Source organism: Diorhabda sublineata, chromosome 8 (genome assembly GCF_026230105.1).
Source record: "Diorhabda sublineata isolate icDioSubl1.1 chromosome 8, icDioSubl1.1, whole genome shotgun sequence".
Classification (NCBI taxonomy): Eukaryota; Metazoa; Arthropoda; class Insecta; order Coleoptera; family Chrysomelidae; genus Diorhabda; species Diorhabda sublineata.
Window position 1 is genome coordinate 31981295 of NC_079481.1, and position 27432 is coordinate 32008726.

General features: G+C 28.7%; 1 protein-coding gene across 3 annotated transcripts; it reads right to left on the reverse strand.

Moving 5' to 3' along the window:
* Positions 1–130: 130 nt before the first annotated feature.
* Positions 131–25514, reverse strand: LOC130448193 (uncharacterized). Of its 3 annotated transcripts, none has more exons than XM_056785449.1 (3): positions 25287–25510; positions 3599–3730; positions 131–693 (listed from the first exon to the last, which is right to left on the reverse strand). In XM_056785449.1, the coding sequence occupies exons 1-3, from the start codon at positions 25396–25398 to the stop codon at positions 551–553; spliced, it is 387 nt and encodes a 128-aa protein (XP_056641427.1). In that variant the 5' UTR covers positions 25399–25510; the 3' UTR covers positions 131–550. The 3 variants fall into 3 exon arrangements, with proteins under 3 accessions (XP_056641427.1, XP_056641425.1, XP_056641426.1); XM_056785447.1 differs by lacking the exon at positions 25287–25510 and adding an exon at positions 8555–8940; XM_056785448.1 differs by having other exon boundaries at positions 166–693; positions 3599–3745; positions 25287–25514.
* Positions 25515–27432: the final 1918 nt, after the last annotated feature.

A 27432-nucleotide genomic window follows, 5' to 3' on the forward strand; every position in this document is an offset into this window, starting at 1 on the left:
GCAGAGCTGGGGTTGTGGTTTTATGTTTATGATTGCGCTGCTTCTGGATTAAAAAAGAAAAAAAATAACGTCGGTTTTAACCCGAGCGAGAAGATTGAGTGTATAGGGTGTTTCGACACAAAAAAATCGGTTTTTAATTGAAAAATATTTATTTAATAAAACGTTCTTGACATAATGATTATTATTTTTTAAAAAAATTGATTTATATCTAACGAAAATGCGTAAGACACGAAAGGATTTGATACGTAGCGGTAATATTTCTTCTTCTGTTATTTTCTGTATAAGAAAAATGAAAATTTTCCGGTCTGTTATCGAATTTATTTAATAAAATGTCGATTAGAGTCGTTACGACACAAATTTGAATAGATAAACAATTATTTATAAAACAATTTGAAACATAGTGCGGCAGTCGACGTGTTAAACTGATTGTTGTCAATTATTAAACATCGTAGAACAAAAATTATCTAAATTTGATACAACAAATGCACTAAAAATAGAAGTTTTCAAACAAATTAAAGTTTTTTTTTAGTCACGATTGAATAAAAAATAATTATGTCGAAATTGTATAAGGGGGTGGAGGTTGAGCGGGTGTAGTCGGCGTATGAACGTTAATTCTAGTCTGAACTGACACGCTTCTCATGTTATTTTCTTCTTCTTTTATTATATCTTCGTATTTAGGAGGTGCTTCCAGAGCTGCAATAAAATATTGGTTAAATACAAAATTAATCAAAATTAACTACCAGTCTTAATTTGAAAAGCACTTCTTGCTTCAGGGGGTTATTATATCTTGAAAACAAAGCAGAAAAAAGATCGAAAACATTCCAAAGTGCTACGAAGATGAAAACAAAAGGACGAAACGTCAATCTGGTGATCAAGGATCGCCGCTTCGATGAGATCCCCGAAGGTGTTCCAGGAAGTTTATATTTCCCGTGGGGATGTACACTTAATCGTTCAGGGGGTTATTATATCTCGAAAACAAAGCAGAAAAAAGGTCGAAAACATTCCAAAGTGCCACGAAGATGAATACAAAAGGACGAAACGTCAATCTGGTGATCAAGGATCGCCGCTTCGACGAGATCCCCGAAGGTGTTCTAGGAAGTTTATATTTCCCGTGGGGATGTACACTTAATCGTTCAGGGGGTTATTATATCTCGAAAACAAAGCAGAAAAAAGGTCGAAAACATTCCAAAGTGCCACGAAGATGAATACAAAAGGACGAAACGTCAATCTGGTGATCAAGGATCGCCGCTTCGACGAGATCCCCGAAGATCTTCCGGGAAGTTTATATTTCCCGTGGAGATGTACACGCAATCGTTCAGGGGGTTATTATATCTCGAAAACAAAGCAGAAAAAAAGTCAAACGCGTTCCAAAGTGCCACGAAGATGAAAACAAAAGGACGAAACGTCAATCTGGTGATCAAGGATCGCCGCTTCGACGAGATCCCCGAAGGTGTTCCAGGAAGTTCATATTTCCCGTGGGGATGTACACGTAATCGTTCAAGGGGTTATTATATCTCGAGAACAAAGCAGAAAAAAGATCGAAAACATTCCAAAGTGCCACGAAGATGAATACAAAAGGACGAAACGTCAATCTGGTGATCAAGGATCGCCGCTTCGACGAGATCCCCGAAGGTGTTCTAGGAAGTTTATATTTCCCGTGGGGATGTACACTTAATCGTTCAGGGGGTTATTATATCTCGAAAACAAAGCAGAAAAAAAGTCAAACGCGTTCCAAAGTGCCACGAAGATGAAAACAAAAGGACGAAACGTCAATCTGGTGATCAAGGATCGCCGCTTCGACGAGATCCCCGAAGGTGTTCCAGGAAGTTCATATTTCCCGTGGGGATGTACACGCAATCGTTCAGGGGGTTATTATATCTCGAAAACAAAGCAGAAAAAAGGTCGAAAACATTCCAAAGTGCCACGAAGATGAATACAAAAGGACGAAACGTCAATCTGGTGATCAAGGATCGCCGCTTCGATGAGATCCCCGAAGGTGTTCCAGGAAGTTTATATTTCCCGTGGGGATGTACACTTAATCGTTCAGGGGGTTATTATATCTCGAAAACAAAGCAGAAAAAAGATCGAAAACATTCCAAAGTGCTACGAAGATGAAAACAAAAGGACGAAACGTCAATCTGGTGATCAAGGATCGCCGCTTCGATGAGATCCCCGAAGGTGTTCCAGGAAGTTTATATTTCCCGTGGGGATGTACACTTAATCGTTCAGGGGGTTATTATATCTCGAAAACAAAGCAGAAAAAAGGTCGAAAACATTCCAAAGTGCCACGAAGATGAATACAAAAGGACGAAACGTCAATCTGGTGATCAAGGATCGCCGTTTCGACGAGATCCCCGAAGATCTTCCGGGAAGTTTATATTTCCCGTGGAGATGTACACGCAATCCTTCAGGGGATTATTATATCTTGAAAACAAAGCAGAAAAAAGGTCGAAAACATTCCAAAGTGCCACGAAGATGAATACAAAAGGACGAAACGTCAATCTGGTGATCAAGGATCGCCGTTTCGACGAGATCCCCGAAGGTGTTCCAGGAAGTTTATATTTCCCGTGGGGATGTACACGCAATCCTTCAGGGGATTATTATATCTTGAAAACAAAGCAGAAAAAAGATCGAAAACATTCCAAAGTGCTACGAGGATGAATACAAAAGGACGAAACGTCAATCTGGTGATCAAGGATCGCCGTTTCGACGAGACCCGCGAAGATCTTCCAGGAAGTTTATATTTCCCGTGGAGATGTACACGCAATCCTTCAGGGGGTTATTATATCTCGAAAACAAAGCAGAAAAAAGATCGAAAACATTCCAAAGTGCTACGAGGATGAATACAAAAGGACGAAACGTCAATCTGGTGAAGTCTTGGAAGCTTACGACTTACTATCAAACGAAAAACGAAATCAGTATTATACTCCAGCTGGTTTATAGAATTAACCTCGTCCCTTTAGACATTTTTTTTTGTTCAATCGATTCAAGATATCGCTAAAACTGCGACATTTGGAGAACTTGGACAAGATTATCGCCGTTTCGACGAGATGAGTAGAGGAAACGGACGCTCTGCAGTATATGGATGGGCAAATCGATCTTCTCGGTACGCCGTGGTTAATTCGGGACCAGTAGTTGTCTTTTTTGGCTCAAGGCTAGATGTCTTAAGTCCTCTTCCACTCGCAACCACTTCTCACGTTTCCCTGAGCTCTTGTCGAACTTGAGCACCAGGATGTGCAAGTTTTTTTTTCCAAAACCGCGTTTTTGGTGAACCGAGTGACTTATGTTGACCGCTTGAGCTGCTTTATCACTTGTTGTGTCCACGAGGAAAAGGAACGGAAAAATAACAAAAAAAAAATGGAAAAAGAGGGCTGAATAGATTAGATTAGATTATAACAAGGAATATAGCGGAAATAATGCCTCAAATAACTCAATACGAAGTATAAAGTATGTACTGATTGAAAATTGAGTAAAACCTACAAAAATTGGATAGTTTCATAGGGGACGGATGTATGAATGGTTGCTAGGATGCCGTACGAGACGAAACAAATAAACTGTAGTGAATTTTGACATCACAAATAAAATAAATCGTACATACGTGCGTAAGGAGGTGGCGCGCTCGGAAATATCCCCACGTCCCTATCAGTAGATTCCAAATCTTCGATGAACGTTGAATTTATATACGCATCTGAACTTCCATCTCGTGGATCGTGTCGATGAGCCAGTCTTTCTGCATAAAATCGAACTACGTATCAAAAACTCGTTTCAACATTACGATATAATCGAAAATATTTTTTTTAAACGACATAAACCAACAATCTGTTCGTAATAAAAGATTTGCTTCATCAACCTGTCCGATAACCAAGAAGATATTAGAGCTCCGAGCTCCAATATCATCGGTTCCGAACTAGTTTGAGATCTCCTGGAAAAATTAACAAGGGAAATGAGTCAAACCAATTATTGGGGCGACCTACAGGGATCGAGACAGATTTCCATCAAGACGAATCGATTTGCTTAAAATTTCAACAGTAGGTAGTAAAACAAACTCTACCCTTTACGTAAATACCACCCCAACTAGGGGGTGGTAATTTTTTTGGTGGAACTAACCGTAGAAATCGGTTTTTCAAAAAATCGATACTTTTTGACTTATTCGCGATTTAAATTTTGAATTTCTGTTATAAAAAACTAGATTTTTCACAAAAAATTTTGATTTTATCGAAAAATGATCCAGTTATGATTTATTGGATCTTTTTTTCAAGAACTTTGAGCCTTTGTAATACAAAAAGTACGTGAATTATGACGAAAATCATATAGAATCCCTTCGTTTCATGAAAAAAAACCCTGATATTGCCACCCTATTTAAAAAAAATTGTCTTTTATTACAAATAACTTTAAAAAAATGATGGATACGTACGTTAAAACATCTAGAAAACAAAAACCCAGGTTTGTTTTTAATAAAAATTCAATATAACCTTTGAAAATTCATAGGAACGTGTGACTTGTACCATTTTGGAACCTTTTGAAATATAAAAACTACAAAAACTAATTTTAAATTAAAATAAACCCAAGATCGAGACGATGCAGAAACATATATACACGTTTTCCGTATTTATTTACACACTACACAATACACTTCACTTGCACTATTTTACTTCGCGATTTAAATTTTGAATTTCTGTTATAAAAAACTAGATTTTTCACAAAAAATTTGGATTTCATCGAAAAATGATTATGATTTATTGGATCTTTTTTAAAGAACTTTGAAAAACTATTCAAATGAGCCTTTGTAATAGAAAAAGTACGTGAATTATGACGAAAATCATATAGAATCCCTTCGTTTCATGAAAAAAAACCCTGATATTGCCACCCTATTTAAAAAAAATTGTCTTTTATTACAAATAACTTTAAAAAAATGATGGATACGTACGTTAAAACTTCTCGAAAACAAAAACCCAGGTTTGTTTTTAATAAAAATTCAATATAACCTTTGAAAATTCATAGGAACGTGTGACTTGTACCGTTTTGGAACTTTTTGAAATATAAAAACTAATTTTAAATTAAAATAAACCCAAGATCGAGACGATTCAGAAACATATATACACGTTTTCCGTATTTATTTACACACTACACAATACACTTCACTTGCACTAATTTACTTCGCGATTTAAATTTTGAATTTCTGTTATAAAAAACTAGATTTTTCACAAAAAATTTGGATTTTATCGAAAAATGATTATGATTTATTGGATCTTTTTTAAAGAACTTTGAAAAACTAATCAAATGAGCCTTTGTAATACAAAAAGTACGTGAATTATGACGAAAATCATATAGAATCCCTTCGTTTCATAAAAAAAAACCTTGATATTGCCGCCCTGTTTAAAAAAAATTGTCTTTTATTACAAATAACTTGAAAAAAATGATGGATACGTACGTTAAAACATCTAGAAAACAAAAACCCAGGTTTGTTTTTAATAAAAATTCAATATAACCTTTGAAAATTCATAGGAACGTGTGACTTGTACCATTTTGGAACCTTTTGAAATATAAAAACTACAAAAACTAATTTTAAATTAAAATAAACCCAAGATCGAGACGATTCAGAAACATATATACACGTTTTCCGTATTTATTTACACAATACACTTCACTTGCACTATTTTACTTCGCGATTTAAATTTTGAATTTCTGTTATAAAAAACTAGATTTTTCACAAAAAATTTGGATTTCATCGAAAAATGATTATGATTTATTGGATCTTTTTTAAAGAACTTTGAAAAACTAATCAAATGAGCCTTTGTAATAGAAAAAGTACGTGAATTATGACGAAAATCATATAGAATCCCTTCGTTTCATGAAAAAAAACCCTGATATTGCCACCCTATTTAAAAAAAATTGTCTTTTATTACAAATAACTTTAAAAAAATGATGGATACGTACGTTAAAACTTCTCGAAAACAAAAACCCAGGTTTGTTTTTAATAAAAATTCAATATAACCTTTGAAAATTCATAGGAACGTGTGACTTGTACCATTTTGGAACCTTTTGAAATATAAAAACTACAAAAACTAATTTTAAATTAAAATAAACCCAAGATCGAGACGATTCAGAAACATATATACACGTTTTCCGTATTTATTTACACAATACACTTCACTTGCACTATTTTACTTCGCGATTTAAATTTTGAATTTCTGTTATAAAAAACTAGATTTATCACAAAAAATTTGGATTTCATCGAAAAATGATTATGATTTATTGGATCTTTTTTAAAGAACTTTGAAAAACTAATCAAATGAGCCTTTGTAATAGAAAAAGTACGTGAATTATGACGAAAATCATATAGAATCCCTTCGTTTCATGAAAAAAAACCCTGATATTGCCACCCTATTTAAAAAAAATTGTCTTTTATTACAAATAACTTTAAAAAAATGATGGATACGTACGTTAAAACTTCTCGAAAACAAAAACCCAGGTTTGTTTTTAATAAAAATTCAATATAACCTTTGAAAATTCATAGGAACGTGTGACTTGTACCGTTTTGGAACTTTTTGAAATATAAAAACTAATTTTAAATTAAAAGAAACCCAAGATCGAGACGATTCAGAAACATATATACACGTTTTCCGTATTTATTTACACACTACACAATACACTTCACTTGCACTATTTTACTTCGCGATTTAAATTTTGATTTTCTGTTATAAAAAACTAGATTTTTCACAAAAAATTTGGATTTCATCGAAAAATGATTATGATTTATTGGATCTTTTTTAAAGAACTTTGAAAAACTAATCAAATGAGCCTTTGTAATACAAAAAGTACGTGAATTATGACGAAAATCATATAGAATCCCTTCGTTTCATAAAAAAAAACCTTGATATTGCCACCCTATTTAAAAAAAATTGTCTTTTATTACAAATAACGTTAAAAAAATGATGGATACGTACGTTAAAACTTCTCGAAAACAAAAACCCAGGTTTGTTTTTAATAAAAATTCAATATAACCTTTGAAAATTCATAGGAACGTGTGACTTGTACCATTTTGGAACCTTTTGAAATATAAAAACTACAAAAACTAATTTTAAATTAAAATAAACCCAAGATCGAGACGATTCAGAAACATATATACACGTTTTCCGTATTTATTTACACACTACACAATACACTTCACTTGCACTATTTTACTTCGCGATTTAAATTTTGAATTTCTGTTATAAAAAACTAGATTTATCACAAAAAATTTGGATTTCATCGAAAAATGATTATGATTTATTGGATCTTTTTTAAAGAACTTTGAAAAACTAATCAAATGAGCTTTTGTAATACAAAAAGTACGTGAATTATGACGAAAATCATATAGAATCCCTTCGTTTCATAAAAAAAAACCTTGATATTGCCGCCCTGTTTAAAAAAAATTGTCTTTTATTACAAATAACTTTAAAAAAATGATGGATACGTACGTTAAAACATCTAGAAAACAAAAACCCAGGTTTGTTTTTAATAAAAATTCAATATAACCTTTGAAAATTCATAGGAACGTGTGACTTGTACCATTTTGGAACCTTTTGAAATATAAAAACTAATTTTAAATTAAAAGAAACCCAAGATCGAGACGATTCAGAAACATATATAAACGTTTTCCGTATTTATTTACACACTATAAAATACACTTCACTTGCACTAATTTACTTCGCGATTTAAATTTTGAATTTCTGTTATAAAAAACTAGATTTTTCACAAAAAATTTGGATTTTATCGAAAAATGATCCAGTTATGGAGATGGAACTGATTTAGAGAACCGAAGATTTTGAAAATTGAATAAGTGGAAAACGATCGGATCTTTTTTTAGAATTTTGAAAAACTATTCAAATGAGCCTTTGTAATACAAAAAGTACGTGAATTATGACGAAAATCATATAGAATCCCTTCGTTTCATAAAAAAAAACCTTGATATTGCCGCCCTGTTTAAAAAAAATTGTCTTTTATTACAAATAACTTTAAAAAAATATAAAATATAAAAACTAATTTTAAATTAAAAGAAACCCAAGATCCAGTCGATTTAGAAACATATATAAACGTTTTTCGTATTTATTTACACACTATACAATACACTTAACTTGCACTAATTTACTTATAAATATCATTCAAATAATTACTTTCACTAATTCAATCATACAACTACGACTATTTATTCAAAATTAACTAACTGATTTATAAATAGAATTCTACGAAGTTCTAGAACAAAAACCGAATTCGGCGAATTTTAAAATTCTATTAAACGTGAACAGGGCCGGATTAAGGACCCATTTCGCGAGCTTGCAACAATATAAATGTGTGTACGAATCGATGATTAAGGGTTGAAACTTTAACTTTAATTTTAATGAATTTTGACAATAAGGGGGTGAAGGTTTATTGGTATAGGGTAGATTTGAGATATTGAAGATGTATGATTTACTGTTAGAAAATAATATAAATTACACGGGATCAGTTCTGTGGTTTTATATTGAAGCGACGACTCGATGTCTTGGTGGATCTTCGAAAAACAAAATCTTACCTTCGGGTGTCGTTCTGCCCGCAACAACCACTATTCGTCGTCTGCGACGTTCCATCTTCATCCTTTCACATGCTCTTATTGCAGCACACAACCGAATGCAAATTGAAATGATAAGACAAAATACACCGACCCCTGCGACTGCAGAAAATCCATTTGTTCGATCTCCCTCGTTACTAGATATTGGAGGTGAAGGGTGACGAGTCGAAGGATAGGGAAAAAACTGTTTTTCCATTATTATACGTCAAACACTCAAAAATATTTGGGATTACATGTCAGATGTTTTTCCAAAAGTGCGATTTATCTGTAATCAGTACTTTTGGTATCGTGATTTTTGATAAAAACAAGTGTGTGTGCGGAGATAAAGTTTATTATTCGGACAAAGGAGATTCTTTATGTTTTTGTTTCGTATTTCAATGGAAATATAAATATTATAATCCACTCTGATGTATAGGTGTGACGTTCTCTAAAAGATAAACATCAAATTTATTATAGTACAGTCATTCAAGCATAAAATCGACCGAAACTTCGAAATTTTAAAGATCGATCTTTTTGAAAATTCGGAATTATGTTCATCTTACCCTCATCTTCAAACCTGACTTGGTCGCGAAGTATGCTTTTTGTTTTTAAGGGGTGAAAATCACCCCTTACTCCAATAAATTGAAAACTAACTAATTAAAGCGGGGATGGGCTTTAGTTATGTTTAAATATAATAAATGTTGATTGTTTTGTATCGTGAATTTGATAATTTGATATTTTACAGTTCACCTACCCTTAAAAACAACCCCTTATACAAAAATTATTTGAAAAATGTGGTTAAAAAACATGAAATTTTATAATTGGAGGATTTTTTTTCTTCGAGTATAAGAAATCTGACCGTCAATATTTTTAATAGTGTAACCACCAAAAACCACCCCTCGGAATGGGAAGAATATAAATACAAATGATACACAGCGTGTATAAATGAATAATTACTCTAAAAAGATTAAAGACGTTTCGTGATTTTCCAGCATTATCTCTAGAAAAATGTATTCGGCTTCCCTTTAGGCTTTTTGCATTCATCCATACATCATTTTGTAGGGAATTTCATTAGCTACAAAACCACGAAAGTTGCAACCCTTCTAGGTCCTTTTTTTTAGAGAATTTTGATGTTAAAGATTAAAAAAGAATATTCCTTAGAATTGAAAACAATACTTTAAACGCTTATATCTCGTTTAATTTTCAAGCTATCTGAGTTTAAAAGAAAGCGAAATGTTTAGTAAAATAAAAGTTAAATTTTAGTTAGAAATAAATTTTTTCGTTTATCCAATAGTTTTTGAGATATTATGAAAAAATAACGTTTTTTTTTAAATCGAAAAAAAATTTCGCATTAAACAACTTTTTTTCAAAATATACGTGTTCCGAACAATTCAAATTTTTAGAACGTGTTGTTAGGGCTTAAATAAAGATAATTTTACGTGGGCTACGATTAATTTTAATTTTGACGTACGTGGTGTCAAATTTACCGAAGTTTTTTTTTGTCAAATTCGAGTTACTCAACTTATTTTCGTCATAACTCGCTTAATTTTTATGCTAGAAAATTTTCTAAAAGCTCATTTTAAAGGTCTGAAAAAGTACTTTAAAAATGTGTATTACAATTTTTTGTGAAAAATTGATAGTTTTTCCGTTATTTGAGCTCAAACTTCTGCGTAAATTTACGGTAAAGAAAAATTGGCTTTCAGTGACTCATAAGTTGCCGAATATTATTAAAAAAATTTAATTCAAACCGACTAATTTCTTTGTTTTTTTATAAGCTTCAATTTTGATGGGAATACTTTTTTCCAGAAAATGCGTAATTTTCGAGTTTTTCGTGAAAAAATGTTGAAAAACATGTTTTTTTTTATTTTCGTCATAACTCGCTTAATTTTCATGCTAGAAAATTTTGTAAAAGCTCATTTTAAAGGTCTGAAAAAGTACTTTATAAATGTGTATTACAATTTTTTGTGAAAAATTGATCGTTTTTCCGTTATTTGAGCTCAAACTTCTGCGTAAATTTACTATAAAGAAAAATTGGCTTTCAGTGACTCATAAGTTGCTGAATATTATTAGAAAAATTTAATTCAAACCGACTAATTTCTTTGTTTTTTTATAAGCTTCAATTTTGATGGGAATACTTTTTTCCAGAAAATGCGTAATTTTCGAGTTTTTCGTGAAAAAATGTTGAAAAACATGTTTTTTTTATTTTCGTCATAACTCGCTTAATTTTCATGCTAGAAAATTTTGTAAAAGCTCATTTTAAAGGTCTGAAAAAGTACTTTCAAAATGTTTTTGATCGTTTTTCCGTTATTTGAGCTCAAACTTCTGCGTAAATTTACGATAAAGAAAAATTGGCTTTCAGTGACTCATAAGTTGCTGAATATTATTAGAAAAATTTAATTCAAACCGACTAATTTCTTTGTTTTTTTATAAGCTTCAATTTTGATGGGAATACTTTTTTCCAGAAAATGCGTAATTTTCGAGTTTTTCGTGAAAAAATGTTGAAAAACATGTTTTTTTTTATTTTCGTCATAACTCGCTTAATTTTCATGCTAGAAAATTTTGTAAAAGCTCATTTTAAAGGTCTGAAAAAGTACTTTATAAATGTGTATTACAATTTTTTGTGAAAAATTGATCGTTTTTTCCGTTATTTGAGCTCAAACTTCTGCGTAAATTTACTATAAAGAAAAATTGGCTTTCAGTGACTCATAAGTTGCTGAATATTATTAGAAAAATTTAATTCAAACCGACTAATTTCTTTGTTTTTTTATAAGCTTCAATTTTGATAGGAATAATTTTTTCCCGAAAATGCGTAATTTTCGAGTTTTTCGTGAAAAAATGTTGAAAAACATGTTTTTTTTTATTTTCGTCATAACTCGCTTAATTTTCATGCTAGAAAATTTTGTAAAAGCTCATTTTAAAGGTCTGAAAAAGTACTTTCAAAATGTTTATTACAATTTTTTGTGAAAAATTGATCGTTTTTCCGTTATTTGAGCTCAAACTTCTGCGTAAATTTACGGTAAAGAAAAATTGGCTTTCAGTGACTCAAAGTTGCTGAATATTATTAAAAAAATTTAATTCAAACCGACTAATTTCTTTGTTTTTTTATAAGCTTCAATTTTGATAGGAATAATTTTTTCCCGAAAATGCGTAATTTTCGAGTTTTTCGTGAAAAAATGTTGAAAAACATGTTTTTTTTTATTTTCGTCATAACTCGCTTAATTTTCATGCTAGAAAATTTTGTAAAAGCTCATTTTAAAGGTCTGAAAAAGTACTTTATAAATGTGTATTACAATTTTTTGTGAAAAATTGATCGTTTTTCCGTTATTTGAGCTCAAACTTCTGCGTAAATTTACGATAAAGAAAAATTGGCTTTCAGTGACTCATAAGTTGCTGAATATTATTAAAAAAATTTAATTCAAACCGACTAATTTCTTTGTTTTTTTATAAGCTTCAATTTTGATAGGAATAATTTTTTCCCGAAAATGCGTAATTTTCGAGTTTTTCGTGAAAAAATGTTGAAAAACATGTTTTTTTTTATTTTCGTCATAACTCGCTTAATTTTCATGCTAGAAAATTTTGTAAAAGCTCATTTTAAAGGTCTGAAAAAGTACTTTCAAAATGTTTATTACAATTTTTTGTGAAAAATTGATCGTTTTTTCCGTTATTTGAGCTCAAACTTCTGCGTAAATTTACGGTAAAGAAAAATTGGCTTTCAGTGACTCAAAGTTGCTGAATATTATTAAAAAAATTTAATTCAAACCGACTAATTTCTTTGTTTTTTTATAAGCTTCAATTTTGATAGGAATAATTTTTTCCCGAAAATGCGTAATTTTCGAGTTTTTCGTGAAAAAATGTTGAAAAACATGTTTTTTTTTATTTTCGTCATAACTCGCTTAATTTTCATGCTAGAAAATTTTGTAAAAGCTCATTTTAAAGGTCTGAAAAAGTACTTTATAAATGTGTATTACAATTTTTTGTGAAAAATTGATCGTTTTTCCGTTATTTGAGCTCAAACTTCTGCGTAAATTTACGATAAAGAAAAATTGGCTTTCAGTGACTCAAAGTTGCTGAATATTATTAAAAAAATTTAATTCAAACCGACTAATTTCTTTGTTTTTTTATAAGCTTCAATTTTGATAGGAATAATTTTTTCCCGAAAATGCGTAATTTTCGAGTTTTTCGTGAAAAAATGTTGAAAAACATTTTTTTTTTTATTTTCGTCATAACTCGCTTAATTTTCATGCTAGAAAATTTTGTAAAAGCTCATTTTAAAGGTCTGAAAAAGTACTTTATAAATGTGTATTACAATTTTTTGTGAAAAATTGATCGTTTTTCCGTTATTTGAGCTCAAACTTCTGCGTAAATTTACGGTAAAGAAAAATTGGCTTTCAGTGACTCATAAGTTGCTGAATATTATTAAAAAAAATTAATTCAAACCGACTAATTTCTTTGTTTTTTTATAAGCTTCAATTTTGATAGGAATAATTTTTTCCCGAAAATGCGTAATTTTCGAGTTTTTCGTGAAAAAATGTTGAAAAACATGTTTTTTTTTATTTTCGTCATAACTCGCTTAATTTTCATGCTAGAAAATTTTGTAAAAGCTCATTTTAAAGGTCTGAAAAAGTACTTTCAAAATGTTTATTACAATTTTTTGTGAAAAATTGATCGTTTTTCCGTTATTTGAGCTCAAACTTCTGCGTAAATTTACGATAAAGAAAAATTGGCTTTCAGTGACTCAAAGTTGCTGAATATTATTAAAAAAATTTAATTCAAACCGACTAATTTCTTTGTTTTTTTATAAGCTTCAATTTTGATAGGAATAATTTTTTCCCGAAAATGCGTAATTTTCGAGTTTTTCGTGAAAAAATGTTGAAAAACATGTTTTTTTTTATTTTCGTCATAACTCGCTTAATTTTCATGCTAGAAAATTTTGTAAAAGCTCATTTTAAAGGTCTGAAAAAGTACTTTCAAAATGTTTATTACAATTTTTTGTGAAAAATTGATCGTTTTTCCGTTATTTGAGCTCAAACTTCTGCGTAAATTTACGATAAAGAAAAATTGGCTTTCAGTGACTCAAAGTTGCTGAATATTATTAAAAAAATTTAATTCAAACCGACTAATTTCTTTGTTTTTTTATAAGCTTCAATTTTGATAGGAATAATTTTTTCCCGAAAATGCGTAATTTTCGAGTTTTTCGTGAAAAAATGTTGAAAAACATGTTTTTTTTTATTTTCGTCATAACTCGCTTAATTTTCATGCTAGAAAATTTTGTAAAAGCTCATTTTAAAGGTCTGAAAAAGTACTTTCAAAATGTTTATTACAATTTTTTGTGAAAAATTGATCGTTTTTCCGTTATTTGAGCTCAAACTTCTGCGTAAATTTACGGTAAAGAAAAATTGGCTTTCAGTGACTCATAAGTTGCTGAATATTATTAAAAAAATTTAATTCAAACCGACTAATTTCTTTGTTTTTTTATAAGCTTCAATTTTGATAGGAATAATTTTTTCCCGAAAATGCGTAATTTTCGAGTTTTTCGTGAAAAAATGTTGAAAAACATGTTTTTTTTTATTTTCGTCATAACTCGCTTAATTTTCATGCTAGAAAATTTTGTAAAAGCTCATTTTAAAGGTCTGAAAAAGTACTTTCAAAATGTTTATTACAATTTTTTGTGAAAAATTGATCGTTTTTCCGTTATTTGAGCTCAAACTTCTGCGTAAATTTACGGTAAAGAAAAATTGGCTTTCAGTGACTCATAAGTTGCTGAATATTATTAAAAAAAATTAATTCAAACCGACTAATTTCTTTGTTTTTTTATAAGCTTCAATTTTGATAGGAATAATTTTTTCCCGAAAATGCGTAATTTTCGAGTTTTTCGTGAAAAAATGTTGAAAAACATGTTTTTTTTTATTTTCGTCATAACTCGCTTAATTTTCATGCTAGAAAATTTTGTAAAAGCTCATTTTAAAGGTCTGAAAAAGTACTTTCAAAATGTTTATTACAATTTTTTGTGAAAAATTGATCGTTTTTCCGTTATTTGAGCTCAAACTTCTGCGTAAATTTACGATAAAGAAAAATTGGCTTTCAGTGACTCAAAGTTGCTGAATATTATTAAAAAAATTTAATTCAAACCGACTAATTTCTTTGTTTTTTTATAAGCTTCAATTTTGATAGGAATAATTTTTTCCCGAAAATGCGTAATTTTCGAGTTTTTCGTGAAAAAATGTTGAAAAACATTTTTTTTTTTATTTTCGTCATAACTCGCTTAATTTTCATGCTAGAAAATTTTGTAAAAGCTCATTTTAAAGGTCTGAAAAAGTACTTTATAAATGTTTATTACAATTTTTTGTGAAAAATTGATCGTTTTTCCGTTATTTGAGCTCAAACTTCTGCGTAAATTTACGATAAAGAAAAATTGGCTTTCAGTGACTCAAAGTTGCTGAATATTATTAAAAAAATTTAATTCAAACCGACTAATTTCTTTGTTTTTTTATAAGCTTCAATTTTGATAGGAATAATTTTTTCCCGAAAATGCGTAATTTTCGAGTTTTTCGTGAAAAAATGTTGAAAAACATGTTTTTTTTTATTTTCGTCATAACTCGCTTAATTTTCATGCTAGAAAATTTTGTAAAAGCTCATTTTAAAGGTCTGAAAAAGTACTTTCAAAATGTTTATTACAATTTTTTGTGAAAAATTGATCGTTTTTCCGTTATTTGAGCTCAAACTTCTGCGTAAATTTACGATAAAGAAAAATTGGCTTTCAGTGACTCAAAGTTGCTGAATATTATTAAAAAAATTTAATTCAAACCGACTAATTTCTTTGTTTTTTTATAAGCTTCAATTTTGATAGGAATAATTTTTTCCCGAAAATGCGTAATTTTCGAGTTTTTCGTGAAAAAATGTTGAAAAACATTTTTTTTTTTATTTTCGTCATAACTCGCTTAATTTTCATGCTAGAAAATTTTGTAAAAGCTCATTTTAAAGGTCTGAAAAAGTACTTTATAAATGTGTATTACAATTTTTTGTGAAAAATTGATCGTTTTTCCGTTATTTGAGCTCAAACTTCTGCGTAAATTTACGGTAAAGAAAAATTGGCTTTCAGTGACTCATAAGTTGCTGAATATTATTAAAAAAAATTAATTCAAACCGACTAATTTCTTTGTTTTTTTATAAGCTTCAATTTTGATAGGAATAATTTTTTCCCGAAAATGCGTAATTTTCGAGTTTTTCGTGAAAAAATGTTGAAAAACATGTTTTTTTTTATTTTCGTCATAACTCGCTTAATTTTCATGCTAGAAAATTTTGTAAAAGCTCATTTTAAAGGTCTGAAAAAGTACTTTCAAAATGTTTATTACAATTTTTTGTGAAAAATTGATCGTTTTTCCGTTATTTGAGCTCAAACTTCTGCGTAAATTTACGATAAAGAAAAATTGGCTTTCAGTGACTCAAAGTTGCTGAATATTATTAAAAAAATTTAATTCAAACCGACTAATTTCTTTGTTTTTTTATAAGCTTCAATTTTGATAGGAATAATTTTTTCCCGAAAATGCGTAATTTTCGAGTTTTTCGTGAAAAAATGTTGAAAAACATTTTTTTTTTTATTTTCGTCATAACTCGCTTAATTTTCATGCTAGAAAATTTTGTAAAAGCTCATTTTAAAGGTCTGAAAAAGTACTTTCAAAATGTTTATTACAATTTTTTGTGAAAAATTGATCGTTTTTCCGTTATTTGAGCTCAAACTTCTGCGTAAATTTACGATAAAGAAAAATTGGCTTTCAGTGACTCAAAGTTGCTGAATATTATTAAAAAAATTTAATTCAAACCGACTAATTTCTTTGTTTTTTTATAAGCTTCAATTTTGATAGGAATAATTTTTTCCCGAAAATGCGTAATTTTCGAGTTTTTCGTGAAAAAATGTTGAAAAACATTTTTTTTTTTATTTTCGTCATAACTCGCTTAATTTTCATGCTAGAAAATTTTGTAAAAGCTCATTTTAAAGGTCTGAAAAAGTACTTTCAAAATGTTTATTACAATTTTTTGTGAAAAATTGATCGTTTTTCCGTTATTTGAGCTCAAACTTCTGCGTAAATTTACGATAAAGAAAAATTGGCTTTCAGTGACTCAAAGTTGCTGAATATTATTAAAAAAATTTAATTCAAACCGACTAATTTCTTTGTTTTTTTATAAGCTTCAATTTTGATAGGAATAATTTTTTCCCGAAAATGCGTAATTTTCGAGTTTTTCGTGAAAAAATGTTGAAAAACATTTTTTTTTTTATTTTCGTCATAACTCGCTTAATTTTCATGCTAGAAAATTTTGTAAAAGCTCATTTTAAAGGTCTGAAAAAGTACTTTCAAAATGTTTATTACAATTTTTTGTGAAAAATTGATCGTTTTTCCGTTATTTGAGCTCAAACTTCTGCGTAAATTTACGATAAAGAAAAATTGGCTTTCAGTGACTCAAAGTTGCTGAATATTATTAAAAAAATTTAATTCAAACCGACTAATTTCTTTGTTTTTTTATAAGCTTCAATTTTGATAGGAATAATTTTTTCCCGAAAATGCGTAATTTTCGAGTTTTTCGTGAAAAAATGTTGAAAAACATTTTTTTTTTTATTTTCGTCATAACTCGCTTAATTTTCATGCTAGAAAATTTTGTAAAAGCTCATTTTAAAGGTCTGAAAAAGTACTTTCAAAATGTTTATTACAATTTTTTGTGAAAAATTGATCGTTTTTCCGTTATTTGAGCTCAAACTTCTGCGTAAATTTACGATAAAGAAAAATTGGCTTTCAGTGACTCAAAGTTGCTGAATATTATTAAAAAAATTTAATTCAAACCGACTAATTTCTTTGTTTTTTTATAAGCTTCAATTTTGATAGGAATAATTTTTTCCCGAAAATGCGTAATTTTCGAGTTTTTCGTGAAAAAATGTTGAAAAACATTTTTTTTTTTATTTTCGTCATAACTCGCTTAATTTTCATGCTAGAAAATTTTGTAAAAGCTCATTTTAAAGGTCTGAAAAAGTACTTTCAAAATGTTTATTACAATTTTTTGTGAAAAATTGATCGTTTTTCCGTTATTTGAGCTCAAACTTCTGCGTAAATTTACGATAAAGAAAAATTGGCTTTCAGTGACTCAAAGTTGCTGAATATTATTAAAAAAATTTAATTCAAACCGACTAATTTCTTTGTTTTTTTATAAGCTTCAATTTTGATAGGAATAATTTTTTCCCGAAAATGCGTAATTTTCGAGTTTTTCGTGAAAAAATGTTGAAAAACATTTTTTTTTTTATTTTCGTCATAACTCGCTTAATTTTCATGCTAGAAAATTTTGTAAAAGCTCATTTTAAAGGTCTGAAAAAGTACTTTCAAAATGTTTATTACAATTTTTTGTGAAAAATTGATCGTTTTTCCGTTATTTGAGCTCAAACTTCTGCGTAAATTTACGATAAAGAAAAATTGGCTTTCAGTGACTCAAAGTTGCTGAATATTATTAAAAAAATTTAATTCAAACCGACTAATTTCTTTGTTTTTTTATAAGCTTCAATTTTGATAGGAATAATTTTTTCCCGAAAATGCGTAATTTTCGAGTTTTTCGTGAAAAAATGTTGAAAAACATTTTTTTTTTTATTTTCGTCATAACTCGCTTAATTTTCATGCTAGAAAATTTTGTAAAAGCTCATTTTAAAGGTCTGAAAAAGTACTTTCAAAATGTTTATTACAATTTTTTGTGAAAAATTGATCGTTTTTCCGTTATTTGAGCTCAAACTTCTGCGTAAATTTACGATAAAGAAAAATTGGCTTTCAGTGACTCAAAGTTGCTGAATATTATTAAAAAAATTTAATTCAAACCGACTAATTTCTTTGTTTTTTTATAAGCTTCAATTTTGATAGGAATAATTTTTTCCCGAAAATGCGTAATTTTCGAGTTTTTCGTGAAAAAATGTTGAAAAACATTTTTTTTTTTATTTTCGTCATAACTCGCTTAATTTTCATGCTAGAAAATTTTGTAAAAGCTCATTTTAAAGGTCTGAAAAAGTACTTTCAAAATGTTTATTACAATTTTTTGTGAAAAATTGATCGTTTTTCCGTTATTTGAGCTCAAACTTCTGCGTAAATTTACGATAAAGAAAAATTGGCTTTCAGTGACTCAAAGTTGCTGAATATTATTAAAAAAATTTAATTCAAACCGACTAATTTCTTTGTTTTTTTATAAGCTTCAATTTTGATAGGAATAATTTTTTCCCGAAAATGCGTAATTTTCGAGTTTTTCGTGAAAAAATGTTGAAAAACATTTTTTTTTTTATTTTCGTCATAACTCGCTTAATTTTCATGCTAGAAAATTTTGTAAAAGCTCATTTTAAAGGTCTGAAAAAGTACTTTCAAAATGTTTATTACAATTTTTTGTGAAAAATTGATCGTTTTTCCGTTATTTGAGCTCAAACTTCTGCGTAAATTTACGATAAAGAAAAATTGGCTTTCAGTGACTCAAAGTTGCTGAATATTATTAAAAAAATTTAATTCAAACCGACTAATTTCTTTGTTTTTTTATAAGCTTCAATTTTGATAGGAATAATTTTTTCCCGAAAATGCGTAATTTTCGAGTTTTTCGTGAAAAAATGTTGAAAAACATTTTTTTTTTTATTTTCGTCATAACTCGCTTAATTTTCATGCTAGAAAATTTTGTAAAAGCTCATTTTAAAGGTCTGAAAAAGTACTTTCAAAATGTTTATTACAATTTTTTGTGAAAAATTGATCGTTTTTCCGTTATTTGAGCTCAAACTTCTGCGTAAATTTACGATAAAGAAAAATTGGCTTTCAGTGACTCAAAGTTGCTGAATATTATTAAAAAAATTTAATTCAAACCGACTAATTTCTTTGTTTTTTTATAAGCTTCAATTTTGATAGGAATAATTTTTTCCCGAAAATGCGTAATTTTCGAGTTTTTCGTGAAAAAATGTTGAAAAACATTTTTTTTTTTATTTTCGTCATAACTCGCTTAATTTTCATGCTAGAAAATTTTGTAAAAGCTCATTTTAAAGGTCTGAAAAAGTACTTTCAAAATGTTTATTACAATTTTTTGTGAAAAATTGATCGTTTTTCCGTTATTTGAGCTCAAACTTCTGCGTAAATTTACGATAAAGAAAAATTGGCTTTCAGTGACTCAAAGTTGCTGAATATTATTAAAAAAATTTAATTCAAACCGACTAATTTCTTTGTTTTTTTATAAGCTTCAATTTTGATAAGAATAATTTTTTCCAGAAAATGCGTAATTTTCGAGTTTTTCGTGAAAAAATGTTGAAAAACATTTTTTTTTTTATTTTCGTCATAACTCGCTTAATTTTCATGCTAGAAAATTTTGTAAAAGCTCATTTTAAAGGTCTGAAAAAGTACTTTCAAAATGTTTATTACAATTTTTTGTGAAAAATTGATCGTTTTTCCGTTATTTGAGCTCAAACTTCTGCGTAAATTTACGATAAAGAAAAATTGGCTTTCAGTGACTCAAAGTTGCTGAATATTATTAAAAAAATTTAATTCAAACCGACTAATTTCTTTGTTTTTTTATAAGCTTCAATTTTGATAGGAATAATTTTTTCCCGAAAATGCGTAATTTTCGAGTTTTTCGTGAAAAAATGTTGAAAAACATGTTTTTTTTTATTTTCGTCATAACTCGCTTAATTTTCATGCTAGAAAATTTTGTAAAAGCTCATTTTAAAGGTCTGAAAAAGTACTTTCAAAATGTTTATTACAATTTTTTGTGAAAAATTGATCGTTTTTCCGTTATTTGAGCTCAAACTTCTGCGTAAATTTACGGTAAAGAAAAATTGGCTTTCAGTGACTCAAAGTTGCTGAATATTATTAAAAAAATTTAATTCAAACCGACTAATTTCTTTGTTTTTTTATAAGCTTCAATTTTGATAGGAATAATTTTTTCCCGAAAATGCGTAATTTTCGAGTTTTTCGTGAAAAAATGTTGAAAAACATGTTTTTTTTTATTTTCGTCATAACTCGCTTAATTTTCATGCTAGAAAATTTTGTAAAAGCTCATTTTAAAGGTCTGAAAAAGTACTTTATAAATGTGTATTACAATTTTTTGTGAAAAATTGATCGTTTTTCCGTTATTTGAGCTCAAACTTCTGCGTAAATTTACGATAAAGAAAAATTGGCTTTCAGTGACTCAAAGTTGCTGAATATTATTAAAAAAATTTAATTCAAACCGACTAATTTCTTTGTTTTTTTATAAGCTTCAATTTTGATAGGAATAATTTTTTCCCGAAAATGCGTAATTTTCGAGTTTTTCGTGAAAAAATGTTGAAAAACATTTTTTTTTTTATTTTCGTCATAACTCGCTTAATTTTCATGCTAGAAAATTTTGTAAAAGCTCATTTTAAAGGTCTGAAAAAGTACTTTATAAATGTGTATTACAATTTTTTGTGAAAAATTGATCGTTTTTCCGTTATTTGAGCTCAAACTTCTGCGTAAATTTACGGTAAAGAAAAATTGGCTTTCAGTGACTCATAAGTTGCTGAATATTATTAAAAAAAATTAATTCAAACCGACTAATTTCTTTGTTTTTTTATAAGCTTCAATTTTGATAGGAATAATTTTTTCCCGAAAATGCGTAATTTTCGAGTTTTTCGTGAAAAAATGTTGAAAAACATGTTTTTTTTTATTTTCGTCATAACTCGCTTAATTTTCATGCTAGAAAATTTTGTAAAAGCTCATTTTAAAGGTCTGAAAAAGTACTTTCAAAATGTTTATTACAATTTTTTGTGAAAAATTGATCGTTTTTCCGTTATTTGAGCTCAAACTTCTGCGTAAATTTACGATAAAGAAAAATTGGCTTTCAGTGACTCAAAGTTGCCGAATATTATTAAAAAAATTTAATTCAAACCGACTAATTCCTTTGTTTTTTTATAAGCTTCAATTTTGATAAGAATAATTTTTTCCCGAAAATGCGTAATTTTCGAGTTTTTCATGAAAAAATGTTGAAAAACATGTTTTTTTTTTAATTTTCGTCATAACTCGCTTAATTTTCATGTTAGACAATTTTGTAAAAGCTCATTTTAAAGGTCTGAAAAAGTACTTTAAAAATGTGTATTACAATTTTTTGTGAAAAATTGATAGTTTTTCCGTTATTTGAGCTCAAACCTCTGCGTTAATTTACGAAAAAGAAAAATTGGCCTTCAGTGACTCATAAATTGCTGAATATTATTAAAAAAATTTAATTCAAACCGACTAATTTCTTTGTTTTTTTATAAGCTTCAATTTTGATAAGAATTATTTTTTCCCGAAAATGCGTAATTTTCGAGTTTTTCGGGAAAAAATGTTGAAAAACATGTTTTTTTTTAAATTTTCGTTATAACTCGCTTAATTTTCATGCTAGAAAATTTTCTAAAAGCTCATTTTAAAGGTCTGAAAAAGTACTTTAAAAATGTGTATCACAATTTTTTGTGAAAAATTGATAGTTTTTCCGTTATTTGAGCTCAAACCTCTGCGTTAATTTACGAAAAAGAAAAATTGGCCTTCAGTGACTCATAAATTGCTGAATATTATTAAAAAAATTTAATTCAAACCGACTAATTTCTTTGTTTTTTTATAAGCTTCAATTTTGATAAGAATAATTTTTTCCCGAAAATGCGTAATTTTCGAGTTTTTCATGAAAAAATGTTGAAAAACATGTTTTTTTTTTTAATTTTCGTCATAACTCGCTTAATTTTCATGTTAGACAATTTTGTAAAAGCTCATTTTAAAGGTCTGAAAAAGTACTTTAAAAATGTGTATTACAATTTTTTGTGAAAAATTGATAGTTTTTCCGTTATTTGAGCTCAAACCTCTGCGTTAATTTACGAAAAAGAAAAATTGGCCTTCAGTGACTCATAAATTGCTGAATATTATTAAAAAAATTTAATTCAAACCGACTAATTTCTTTGTTTTTTTATAAGCTTCAATTTTGATAAGAATAATTTTTTCCCGAAAATGCGTAATTTTCGAGTTTTTCATGAAAAAATGTTGAAAAACATGTTTTTTTTTTTAATTTTCGTCATAACTCGCTTAATTTTCATGCTAGACAATTTTGTAAAAGCTCATTTTAAAGGTCTGAAAAAGTACTTTAAAAATGTGTATTACAATTTTTTGTGAAAAATTGATAGTTTTTCCGTTATTTGAGCTCAAACCTCTGCGTTAATTTACGAAAAAGAAAAATTGGCCTTCAGTGACTCATAAATTGCTGAATATTATTAAAAAAATTTAATTCAAACCGACTAATTTCTTTGTTTTTTTATAAGCTTCAATTTTGATAAGAATTATTTTTTCCCGAAAATGCGTAATTTTCGAGTTTTTCGGGAAAAAATGTTGAAAAACATGTTTTTTTTTAAATTTTCGTCATAACTCGCTTAATTTTCATGCTAGAAAATTTTCTAAAAGCTCATTTTAAAGGTCTGAAAAAGTACTTTAAAAATGTGTATCACAATTTTTTGTGAAAAATTGATAGTTTTTCCGTTATTTGAGCTCAAACCTCTGCGTTAATTTACGAAAAAGAAAAATTGGCCTTCAGTGACTCATAAATTGCTGAATATTATTAAAAAAATTTAATTCAAACCGACTAATTTCTTTGTTTTTTTATAAGCTTCAATTTTGATAAGAATTATTTTTTCCCGAAAATGCGTAATTTTCGAGTTTTTCGGGAAAAAATGTTGAAAAACATGTTTTTTTTTAAATTTTCGTCATAACTCGCTTAATTTTCATGCTAGAAAATTTTGTAAAAGCTCATTTTAAAGGTCTGAAAAAGTACTTTATAAATGTGTATTACAATTTTTTGTGAAAAATTGATCGTTTTTCCGTTATTTGAGCTCAAACTTCTGCGTAAATTTACGATAAAGAAAAATTGGCTTTCAGTGACTCATAAGTTGCTGAATATTATTAGAAAAATTTAATTCAAACCGACTAATACCTTTGTTTTTTTATAAGCTTCAATTTTGATAGGAATAATTTTTTCCCGAAAATGCGTAATTTTCGAGTTTTTCGTGAAAAACTGTTGAAAAACGTGATTTTTGTTGTAATTTTCAATCGCAAATAACTCAAAAATTATTGAGTTAATTAAAAAATTTCATTTTACATTTTCTTCATAAAATTTAATTCTCTATCCATTCCCGGTGTTATTTTGAAATTTTAAATTTCCACCCTCCAAGTAAGGGTGGCATTCACCCCTGAGGTAGAAGCATACATTGGCACCAAATCAGGTTTGTTATTTGCGTCATTTTTAAGCTTCTGCCAAAATTTCAAACTAATCCGTGAAAGTCTTTAAAATTGCGAGGTGATTTGCTTGATTCACTGTACTATAACATATTTTTAAAATGGAAATACTCGTCCAATAATATTTATCAAGCCCTAACACGTACCACTTTTCAATAGCTTAATTATCCCTGTTTACATTAACACGTGAAAATTTTATTTCCTCCATTCCCATCTGACATTTTTTCCCGAAAATTTGGGAGCAGTCAGCGATGAAGTTCCACCAAGAAAATTCGGTATCAAGGACAATCAAGGATTCGGGAGATTACTGTTGGTTTTTAAAAAGAAAAATTGCTTAACCCCTCGTAAAAGTAAAAAGTCGATAATTGATATTTAAAGTGATTTTAAAGTCAATGTTTAAACGTGAATTTATTTTTTTAATAAACGAATATATTTCTATAAATGCAGATATTTTAATTACGATATCAATTTTAAGAAAAACACAATTGAGAATAATTAATAGATAGTAGTACCAAGGACGTCCAAGAAACATGAAAATTTCTAATCCAATCATATCCCTATCTTATCAGTATTTAAATTTGTGGACTTATTTGAAGGGGATATCATTCAAATGTAGATATAAATACCAAGAACAACAGATAATTACCCTTGATCGTATTAAAAAAAATAATTATAGCTATTTTTATATAATAAAATCTACGGTTTCTTATAAACGCCGTCGGTCGCGTACAGCGTCACGCCGTACGCCGCGTCAGTGGTTTCTTTAACACGCCGACGTCGGCGTACGGACACCGTAGACGTCATTTAACCGCCTTGCGCCACTCGTAGGTCATTCCTCAATTTTATCACGACAAAAAGCAGAAGAAAAATCAACAGAGGCCGTCTTTACGGCTTCAGAGTTTTTCAAAATCGTTGAAACCATTTCTTGTCAATCATTCAATTGCGAAATCAATCAATAACTTCGTTGCTATGACAACGACCTGGAAAATTGTGACTTGTCTTAAGTTGTGTTTTGATTTCGCAACTTTTAAGCCCTATAACTCAGAAACGAAAAATTTCACGTTATTTACACGTCGTTTATTCATTCCCGAATTTTTTGCACCGGAACACACCCCGTATACTGTACATGGGTTTTTGAACAACTGATTTTTATGCAATGAGGGGTGGTTTTTTGACAGATGGAAATTGTAAACCACCTCATAACATTTAAAAGAAATAATATTCATTGTTAAGATATTTTCAACAGTCAATAATAATTTTTTTTTTTAAATTAGTCTTAAGAGTGGGATTTTTTTCAAAGTTTGGGGTAGTTTTAATCACTAAACACCAGAAAACACACAAGATTTTTCATGAAAAACGAATTTTCATACATACAATTTCTATGTGGTTCGTAAACATTAATATTTTTATCGTCGTTGACTGGACTATGAATTACAGTATTTCTAGATGTGAAATAATTCTTTTACCTGCTATTATCCTCTCTCTTTCGTATGACTGTTTGATCTTCTGTAAAAGTCCGCAGAATGATATGATGAACACGAAAATCAAAGAACATAATATAAGCACTTCCAGAGTCATCTTGTTGGGGGTTTTTAATATATATTTTTTTAAAATAAACTAGAATCTTTTTATGTGCAGGCCTACATTATTAAAAAATATTTGATGTTTCCATCATTGGACTGATATTGATTTTTCTTAATCAGTCTAGCGATTAGATAAAAACCGATAACAAGTTCCTACGCATATTTTGATGTTTTACTACTTCAGTGGTGTCAGGATGATCTATTTTCGCCAAAATTGGAATTATTACAAAAGATGTTGGACTTGTACTGTAATTATTTGTTATAAATCGCATTTTTTTAAAAAATACACCTGTTGAGACATAAAAACACACATATTTAATAAAATTAAGTCCATGTAAATATACATATAGGTTATAATTGAATGATGCCCCTGAAATATCGGCAACATGTTATACGCTCCCAACTATTGTCCCAACCGAATATATATTTCATTAAATTTGAATTATTATAAAATTAATAACATGAAAATTATTTATTTCGATACTAATTTCTTCTTATATAATCATTATACTACCTTTTATTATATATTTATTATAAAATCAAGACGTAAACAAACGATGTCCATATAAATGATTTCTTATTCAACTTCCGGTCGTAAAAATTCAGTTGTTCACTATTTTTTTTTCATTTAATATAAATTTAATCATTGTTACAAGTACTTACTACCTGTTACTTTTGTCACAAATACCTTTGTGTAAATTAACGTTTTGATAAGCAATGTCAATAAAAGGTCATTGCTCAACCTCATTTTACTATTAACTTTTTTAATAATAAGTAATCAAAATTTACATTTCAAAATTTTATCTATATCGTTTAACGATTCTGCAATAATATATCGTTAATCTTTTAGAACATCTTATCAAAAAAAATTGTGAAACAATATTTTTGAAATTAGGCAACCAGTAATACTGAATATTTTGATTGGTATTGACCAAGGTTCGTAAACACTAGGTCGCTCGTTCTACATACCAAAATGGGAAATCGTTACGTCACTCGCTCAAAAGAATTCGATGAATGAACAGTTAAAATAGATCAGTGGAATAGGTCATTTCGAGTAATGTGATTTGAGACGTCGGCCACACTGTTGTGGTGGACAAAAATAGGGATTATTCCAATTTTATTGGGATGAATATATGAGGCTAAAAATCTCGAAAATAAAACCAATGTTCATGTAAATAACGGTCTCACAAGACGATTTGGCGGTTGGCTATGACGTCATTCCAATAAGATCTATTATGTGTCTGTTATAAATATGTTTTTTCCATTATAGTCACCCTGTATTGGATATCTTAGAGAAATTAATCATATGTCTGCTGACGTCACATATTCATCGGATAAGTTACTGAACAACCAATCTTCTATCAACCTTGGGTATCGTCGAGAAATTCTCCTACGAGTTATGCAAATCTATTTACATATTGTAGAAATGAAATTGCCATTTAAAAGTGGTATTTATAAATTAATTCGTAAATACCTATAAAAAGGTGGGTTTTGAAATTGAATATGGTGAATTTTTCATATATACAGGGTAAAAAAATCCATTTGCTTTAATAGGAATTGTAGAAATGAAATACTGCTTTCAATATACAGGTCAACCTATCTTCTATCAACCTTGGGTATCGTCGAGAAATTCCCCTACGAGTTATGCAAATCTATTTACATATTGTAGAAATGAAATTGCCATTTAAAAGTGGTATTTATAAATTAATTCGTAAATACCTATAAAAAGGTGGGTTTTGAAATTGAATATGGTGAATTTTTCATATATACAGGGTAAAAAAATCCAGTTGCTTTAATAGGAATTGTAGAAATGAAATACTGCTTTCAATATACAGGTCAACCTATCTTCTATCAACTTTGGGTATCGTCGAGAAATTCCCCTACGAGTTATGCAAATCTATTTACATATTGTAGAAAGTTGTATTTATAAATTAATTCAAAAATAGTTATATAAAGGTGGGTTTTGAAATTGATATGGTGAATTTTTGTTATATACAGGGTAAGAAAAAATCCAGTTGCTTTAATAGGA